Source organism: Pithys albifrons, chromosome 14 (assembly GCF_047495875.1).
Source record: "Pithys albifrons albifrons isolate INPA30051 chromosome 14, PitAlb_v1, whole genome shotgun sequence".
NCBI classification, from domain to species: Eukaryota; Metazoa; Chordata; class Aves; order Passeriformes; family Thamnophilidae; genus Pithys; species Pithys albifrons.
The window spans coordinates 13,012,573-13,021,630 of NC_092471.1; the positions used below are offsets into that span (position 1 = coordinate 13,012,573).

The 9,058-nt window shown below is 42.7% G+C and overlaps 1 protein-coding gene across 1 annotated transcript; it reads right to left on the bottom strand.

Moving 5' to 3' along the window:
* Window positions 1-3,239: 3,239 nt before the first annotated feature.
* On the bottom strand, window positions 3,240-8,819 carry VMA21 (vacuolar ATPase assembly factor VMA21). Its single transcript, XM_071569417.1, has 3 exons — window positions 8,710-8,819; window positions 6,858-6,967; window positions 3,240-5,191 (listed from the first exon to the last, which is right to left on the bottom strand). The coding sequence occupies exons 1-3, from the start codon at window positions 8,757-8,759 to the stop codon at window positions 5,049-5,051; spliced, it is 303 nt and encodes a 100-aa protein (XP_071425518.1). The 5' UTR covers window positions 8,760-8,819; the 3' UTR covers window positions 3,240-5,048.
* Between the last annotated feature and the right edge of the window lie 239 nt (window positions 8,820-9,058).

Below are 9,058 nucleotides of genomic sequence, written 5' to 3' on the forward strand. Positions count from 1 at the left end.
ATTGGAGTTAATGAAACATTAGAGTGGCAGTTGCTCTTTAGTATTTTTCAAAAAATATTTACACTCCAAGGGCTTGACCCTGCCCTGAGAGATGACTCAAAACTAGTAACAATCCTCGTTTGTACAAGACAAAATGAGTAAATGTGTCCCAGATCTCACACAGCAAAGCTGTCAACTTATTAATAACTTCAGCTGGAAGTTAAAAATGGAATTAGTTAAAAATGATTTACATTTGATATTTCAGATCAATGGTTCTGCATAATCCCCTGGAAAAGTGGAATAAACACTTCCAAACAAAACATATCGTGCCTCAGTCATCATGTCTCAAGCCATGCAAGCACATTCCAACCCTCACCCCATCTTCACCCCATCTCCTCAAGTGGCATCTTTTCTTCACAGGACCCCTTTCTCCTCTTGCCCTATGGGCTGCAGTTTATCTAAATTTCATTCATACCCATATTAGGCTATTTTATAATAATACATGTGTGGCTCAGTTTGCTATTTAAGAGTCCTTTGCTTTCCCATCTCTTACTCATCTGAACCATCACCAACCATACCTCTGCCTGAGGCTCCTGGCACACAGTGCCCCACTTTGTTGACTGTTAGAAGCCTAAGCAGTTTTTAAACTACAATAATAATTGTATACAATAATACAGCAGTCTAAAAGCCATCACAATTGCAATAACATCAAACATTTTACTGACCACCAAGGTAGAGAATATAGTTTTACATCCAGCACCACACCTTCCCTCGCCCATCACGGTGATCAGGGAGCCAAGCCTGCCCTCTAGTTTGTCCTGCTGCCTTAGCAGTGTGGCAGAATCAGCCTTAGCATCAGCTTCACAGCGAAAGTAACACAGGAGGTTGGGCCTTTTGGGGAGGGGCCCTTTGTTATTTTTGTGTTAGGCAATTTTCTTGAGGATTTGTTTGGGTTTTTTTTTAATCTTAAGTGAGAGTTATTACTAGGCTCTCTCTTGCTAAGCAGAAAACGGGCAGCGTTTTATTTTGTTTCAATGTATTATAAAGACTGTTTCAAGTTCTTGTACCTTCAGCAATGCTAGGACATGACAAAAAATTCCTAACAGCACAATTACCAACATCACCATTCATTCTACAGACTTCCTACTCAGTGCTGGCAGTTTACAGTAATGCTTTAAGTCAGGCATCCCTAAGCTCAAGCCAAAGCCACTCATCTGTACACTTCCACAGACTTGGTATTCACCAGGACAACGTCCTGCAGTTATTTTTAAAAATAGAGAGATGATAGGAAGTACAGCAGACAAGAATCAGTGAAAAGTCACTGATATTCCACTTCTCAATCCCCTCACTGTCTTCACTATTTATAGTGTTGGAAAACATTCCAGAAAATTTCTGCCACAATCTGTCTCAAGGTATCTTGCTTTAGCTAAATTGCTTAATTGTCAACCTATGCAAACACATGATGGACCACTAAATGAGAGGCAACTGGGAAGTACTGAATGGCTTAGACAATTTCCCCAATTTTGTCTTTTTAACTGTTGTCTCAAATCCGTTCCCAGCAATAAAATGAACAAACTTACAGCACAACTTTGGACTACCACCCTATGAAAAATTTTACATCACCAGTAAATAGAAAATTAAAAAATCAAAGCAACAAGAATACTGATCTCTCCAATTTTTATCAGTTTACATGTGGTGGGCTGACCATGTGCCCATCAATGTTGCTCTGTTGCTCCCCTTTCTCAGCTGGACAGGGGACAGAAAATATAATGAAAAGCTTGTGGGTTGAGACTAGAACAGGGAGATCACTCAACAGTTACTGTCATGGGCAAAATAGACTTGGGGAAATTAATTTAAATTTATTAACAATCAAATCAGTATAGAGTAATGAGAAATAAAATCATAACCTACATTCCCTCCACTCCTCCTCTCTTCCCATGTTCAACTTTAATCCCAAATTCTCCACCTCCTCTCAAGCGGCACAGTGGGACAGGGAATGGGTGTTGTGGTCAGTTCTTCACACATTGTTCCTGCCAGTCCCTTCCTCCTGAGCAAGAACTCCTCACACGCTTCCCCTGCTCCAGTGTAGGGTCTCTCCCACTGAAAAATCCCTCACGACCTGCTCCAGGGTGGGTCCCCATCGCTGGCAAAGATGGAGGGAAGAGAACGCTCCCCATGGACCTCCAAGGGCTGCAGGGGCACAGCTGTCTCTCCATAGTCTTCACCATAGGCTACACTGGAATCTCTGCTCCAGTACCTCCTCCTCACTCTCCTTCACTGACCTGGGTGATTGCAGAGCTGTTGCTCCCATATTTTCAGTACTGTCTCTGGCTCCAGTTGCACAGGATTTTTTCCGCTTTCCAGAAGTGGTATAGCCCCTACCACTACCAAAACCTTGAAATGCAAATCCAATACAGTACAGTATGATTTAAACACTAATACAATGACCATTCAACAATTTTAAAATTGCCGTGACAATCAGCTTTGACATTAACAGGGACATCCAGTGCATGAAAGGAAACTCAACCTAAAGATGCCACATCAAAGCTCTTGAAATATAATACATCTTAGTAACTGTAAGGCACAACAGGAGTCCCAGCAGGGTCTCTGCTCAGTGTACTCCCCACACCACATGGCTGCAGTTTCTGTTCTCTGAGCTCCCCCGACATTCCATCATTCCATCGGTTCAGGGACTGTTTTCATTGCCCTGTTCGCCTGAGTGGTTTTCTCCACTCCCAAGCACAGGCAACATCCAACGAGCACCTGGCTGTGACTCTGCAGTGACTCAGGCAGTGCCTCCTATCCTGAGGAGAATGTTGTGGAGCAAAGCATTATCTTCAAAGATCTTCAATGAATGGATTAATGCGCAGCTTGTTATCCCACAACTGCTGAGACACTGTAGTGCCTATCCTTACAGCAGAGGTCAGATTTTTGTAACTAACCACTTATAATAAGGAATTATTAATTCTTAGGAAATTAATTTATTGTCTAGGGATTCTGCTACATGAAACATAAAATAGATGTAGAGCACAGGACCCAGCTAGTAAAGCATGACAGGTGTGCTCCCACTGACATCAACTTCGTAAGAGTTCTAGAACATTCAGTTTTTCTGTTACTGTCTTCCAGCACAAAATAAACCTTTTACCTTAGGTTTAACTCTCCATTTATTCTGCACTGTGAGCAGTGCTATATATTTGTTTTATGCTGTTATACATGAGAAGGATTAAACACATTATTCAGAAACTGTTACGCACAAGGCCTTGTTTACTGGATCTTGTATTGTGGGTAGTTCTTTATTAAAAGGCAGTATTTGTTCCTACAAGGTACAGTTCACACACTGGAGAATGGGAAGCCAATAAGACCACGTACAAACTAACATTGTATTTCAAGTACTCTGAGACGATTCTTTAGTTTGCTGGCAGCAACCTGACAATGGGGCTCAATGAGAAAAGCAACATGTCAGAAACAAAGTGTAAAAATTGATTTGCATTAGTGTGACACGGTGTGTATGATTGTGAACACCTGACACTGGGGTGGACAAAGGAGGAATGAGACTTGGGAACACGTTCCTCAAGACACTGGGCACAGACAACCAATTTTTGTCCCATTTATGCCTAAGTTTTACCAAAGACACGTGCAGCACCAAAACCATGCCAAGCCCCATATTAAGCAAAACACTTTCAAAAAAGGCTAAACTAATACAACAAACTGGAAAACTCAAACTAACAGAACAATCTCAAGCACAACAGCTAGCAGCCACCATCAGTGTTGGGAAAGTTTTATGCATTGCTGGAACCTTCAGAAAATGTTTTATCCAGAGACTAAAGAGCTTGCTAACAACAGCACAGAAGTGGAATGAAATGCACACAAAAATCTCACTGTGGTTTGACTACAGAAAGTTCTACATACAACCAAGGAAAAAAGAAAACAATCAACATATTGAATCATTTCACAGTGTACAAGTATTCAGGAAGAGAAGCCAATTTTTCATGTGGTCACTTGTGTTCTCTGCTTCATAAAGGGCACCACTTGCAGATGGCTACAGATTGTTTCCAATGCTCCTTCTCCCACCATCCATTCCAGCAGCCTACAGCTGTTACTGACAGTGTTTACCAAAGAAATTCAACTGCAACCTTTAGCAAGTATCAAGGAGACACATACCTGTGTAAAGACATACAAAAAATATGCTATGCCCTTTCCTTTGCATCATAAAGGTAAAGGAAATTAAAGATTGAATTTTACACTGCAATAAAAAATGTATTTGAAAACAAACAAGTAATTGTATTTCACATTAGAATGGCATCACCTGAGTTTCTAAACAATTCTGTTTTTGAAATTACTCTCAACTCAGAAATATATTAATTATGCCTGTCCCATTGTGATAGTTTTGGCTGGGACAGAGCTAATTTTCTTCATAATAGCTACCATGGGGCTGTGGTTTGGATCTGTGCTGAAAACAAACACACCTGAGTGTGCAGCTTTTGTTTTACCTATTAAACTGTCTTTATCTCAACCCATGAGTTTTCTCACTTTGCTTTACTTCTTCCTCCACTCATCTCACTGAGGGGTCAGAGTGAGTGAGCAGCTGCACTGTGCTCAACTGGGGTTAATTGACTACACCCATAAATCAGGAAACTGCACAGCAAAGTGAAGTTCCATCTTTTCCACTGTAGTTGAACAGTAAGTCATGTAGCTTTTTTAACTTGCAATTTAATTCCTTTAAAATGTAATCCTTGCTTCATGCCAGTATTATTTTTGGAGCAAGCCAGAAAAATAGTAGGAATGGCAGACATAGCTATAGGGTTTTTCAAAAATATGTAATTATTCCATTCTAATTGCAGGTGAAGACCTCCTCAGCTTGACATAGTACAGTCTAGTTAGAGAACAATTTCCATCAACATTAAACACTGGTACACAGTCCAGATGAGCACAAGTCTTACTTTAAGCACAGCTGAAGCACCAGCCTTCTTTTTGTACATGCGTATCATACATTTGGAAGAATGATTTTCCTTCAGTTCACAAAAGATTTGATTTACAGTCTGTAGACACCAGAGGACATGATCTTGGTCCTAGTCCTGTTTGCCTTCCCGCCACTGCCGCGACCCCTCATTCCACGCCACGTACACAAAGAGAGCCAGTACCACGTGAACAGTAACCACGGCCACGATGGCAGCGTAGAAATAGCTGTCTCTGTCGGACATTCCCAAGGAACCTGGGAAAACAAAGAAAGGTAAGAATGTCAGTTATTAGGAATTCTGACATGGCAAGTCACAATTTTTCCTAAAGACCAAAGTTACAACTGCTCCTGTTGACTGAACTCAAAACAACTCACAGGAAAGAATCCACAGTTAAAGGCCTTGAAACTGCAACACTGCAATATTCAATATTTAAGATAAAACACCATGGATTTGACATCAACAGCTTAGAGTTCTACAACACTCATTGTTTCTGTTACTATCTTCCAGCACCAAATAAACCTCAACATCCTTTTTTTCCTAACTGTTTTTACGGGGCAGGAAAAAGAGGGAATGGGGACAGAGAAGAAGGGAGAGAATTCTGTAATTTATTTGCCACTGTAACAGGAGAAAATAGTAGAACAATTAAAGGACTGTTACCTTCTATATTTAGACTGTAAAACAATAATTCCCCACCAGTTAAATTACATGAATGCATCTCATATGAAATAAGCCTTCAAATATCAGAAGACCAAACACTGAAATGCTGTTTCCCTTAATTAACTTTATAAAACCTCAACAAAATCCCCCAAAGAGCAAAACAAAACCCACATATTACAGCACTTCAAAAATACCACCCTTCAAACACAAGCTCAGTCCTTTCAGTGCTGACAGATCTTGTCATTAACTGACACAGTGAAGTTAAGGCTCAGTTTGCTACACCTCAGATAAAGAAAAAAACCTAAAAAGGATCTTGGAAGTTGCTTAACAAGCTTTGAGCCTGCCATGTGCTACGCACAGCAGAACACACCAAAGAGAATAGGCTTGGAAAAACTCAGTTACGTACAAACTGCTCTTAGAAGCAGCTGCTCCCTCCTCCCCACTGCTGAAGGAGGTAGCTTTTAGTGTGTGGCTCGGCTTCCCTGAACGAAGATTTGGGAAGGGCTGTCCCCACGTGGGTGTGCCTTTCCAGCCTGCGCAGTGGATGTTTTAGGTGAGGCTCAGCGTGCACAGAACTGGCCCCACCGTTTAAGTCCTGAGGTTCAGCTGCCACGGCCGAGCGAACTTGGATGGTGACAGTGAAGTCCTCAGGACTAGAACCTACAGCACCCGGCATTTCCCAAGAGGTCTCCCATCCAAGTACTAATCCGGGGCTGACCCTGCTGAGCTTCCGAGATCTGACGGGATCGGATGTCAGGGAGGCATTTAACTGCCTTGGTAACTTTTAGTACTGCAGGAGAAAAGTATTAAAGCCTTGCAGAATTGAGACTACAACATAACTAGTTGTTCAAACAAAGAGCACTTACAAATACAGATACATTTTAAAAAACAAAAAACAAATGCTGTAAACAACATTATTCTGTCTTGAACACACCATTAGTTTGCAGCACCTGCAGGAAACACATCCATGGTGATTCTGACAAAGGTCTGCTGCAGTGTGGTGTTAAGACACCCTTTAGGTAAGGGGAGCAAGGCACCTCTGCACTGTATAAACCACTGTATAACAAGAAGCAAATACTGGATTGCAGACCACAATGCAGGGAAGGATGAACTGACCATTGATATAATTTTCTGTTCTAATCAGACATTACAAAACCTTACAAAACAAATATTCAAAACAGGAAGAACAAAGATACTATTAAAGCATTGTGCTTTTCCTCCTTTTTTGGTAATAATAATGCTAATTGGCAGAAGCAGAATTACCTTCAAATACATAAGCCTTTGATGAAAAATACAGCCCAACAGGTAATGTAATCATTAGAGCTGTGAAGAATAGAAGCGTTCTTAAAGTTGATGTTAATGAACCCTCATTTCTGAAATAAATAAGAGAAGTTACACAAAGAAAGTCACAATAAACATGCCTGAAACAGGACAACAACTTGTCCCAAACCAAAGCCCACCACTTTTCAAGACCAAACCCCTTTTTTTGCCTTCACAGACCTAAACCCAGAGAAACACCATGAAAGATTAAGTACCTGGTAAGATCTCCCTGAACTAAGTGTATTGTTTGGAAGAATAAAGACTTGGAGTTTGCATTTGTTGGCTGTGACAAAAATGACAGTATTCAAAATAATGTAATGACTCTGCCAGTCAAAGCTCACAAGATAAAAGCAATCCTTAGAATTTTACCTTGTTATTGCTTTCCAAACATTAACAACATAGGGGGGTTATGTTAATATGTTTGTCAGTGGCTATTACATAATTATTAAACATCTAATATTAGATACACATGCACTTGTCACATGACAGTGTTTTACATTAAAACTTGCCAAGTTCTTTTTTTTTTAAATAACTACAAGTCTAGGAAAATGACAAATCCTACAAGCGAGGATATAGTGGGAAGTGCACAGAATTACTTTAACTGCTTACTACTGGAAGTTCCTTTTTATTAGGTATTGTTCCTCTTTTTCAAAACAATTTTTCAGCTGCCACTAAAAAAGCTGGAATAACAGTAGCAACACTCAGAACACAAAGCCAACAATCCAAAGCCTTCTTTTGCCTTCACAGACCTAAACCCAGAGAACCACCAGGAAGGATTAAGTACATGGTAAGATCTCCCTGAACTTTATCAGCTAGAACAGGTTTTGTGTTTACAAAACACCACATACAGCTTGTTTTGTGTGTGCTTCCGCCAGTTCTCACTCACTCTGCCTGGCTGACCACATCATTTTATGCTCAAATAAACATGCCAGCCAGGCAATACCCTTCTGACTTTCAAAGATTACCCAATTCAAGGGCATGTGTCCTTTGGGCTTTGAAATACAAATATGTATAAAACCAAATTCAAGACAGGGATTCATAAATCTTAAAAGTCTCAGGCACCTTGAAAGCACTTTTTGCATAAGTAGCTTCAAAAGTTTTATCAAGACATATTTGTGCCATAATGTATTGCCTGAAATCACATTTTAACCTTGACATTTCTCTGAAAAAAAAAGTGGAAGTGGGTAAAAGAATTCTCATCCTCTGACAGTCACGTGCAGCCGTGCACAGCTTCTCCACTGCAGCCCACAGCACCCTTTGCTGGCCATGGATTGCCACACATTTATGTAGCAGAAAAAGACAAAATCATTCAAAATCTTTTCCTTTACTGGCGTCTGCCTCGGGGGCTCGGAGTGGAGAGCACAACCCCAGTAAAGATTTCCCTAAGGAAATCAGAAACTATTCTATCAGCACTTACCCACAGCAGAGTAAGACGACCTCCAGCTTACCACCAAAGTTAAAAACTCCACTGCTGACAAATACTTTCCTTACACTGACATACTCTCATCGCTTTCCCCACGCAGCAAAAACAAACATTCGCGTGTAAGCCCAGCCTAGTTCGGAGCTCAGTTTAGCTGCGGCTGGGCAGCCTCCCCGCCCGGGTTTCGAGGGGTCTGGACAACCTCGGGGCCTCCTCCTCTTCCTCCTCCTCCCGTCGCTGCGGCTCCTCCAGGCCCTCCCGCCCCGGGGCTGGGCCCTCCCCGCGGGCCGCGGCCCGAGGCCACAGCCTTCCCTACGGCCCGGTCCTCCCGCCCCGCCACCGCCGGGCCCTCCCCCTGCCCGTCCCGGCACTCACGGCCTGAACTCGGCCACGGGCACGGCGCTCACAGGCCCGAACCGCTCCATGGCGGCCCCGCCGCGTCCGCGCCGCAACACCCACGGAAGCGCCAAGCGCGCCGCGCATGCGCGCCGGAGGCAGCATCACCGTAGCCATGGCAACCGCGGGGGTGGCGCGGCCTAGCGGCGGGAGGTGGGAACTGCAGCCTGGAGGTGGGGATGGGAGGGAGGGAGGGAGGGAGGGAGGGAGGGAGGGAGGGAGGGAGGGAGGGAGGGAGGGAGGAAGGAAGGAAGGAAGGAAGGAAGGAAGGAAGGAAGGAAGGAAGGAAGGAAGGAAGGAAGGAAGGAAGGAAGGAAGGAAGGAAGGA

Coding starts and splice junctions, on each gene's coding strand:
- VMA21 (XM_071569417.1), bottom strand. CDS start 8,759: ATGGAGCGGTTCGGGCCTGTGAGCGCCGTGCCCGTGGCCGAGTTCAGG. Junction 6,968..8,709: donor CCCGTGGCCGAGTTCAGGCC/GTGAGTGCCGGG, acceptor TATTTATTTCAG/AAATGAGGGTTCATTAACAT. Junction 5,192..6,857: donor AAAGGCTTATGTATTTGAAG/GTAATTCTGCTT, acceptor TTGTTTTCCCAG/GTTCCTTGGGAATGTCCGAC.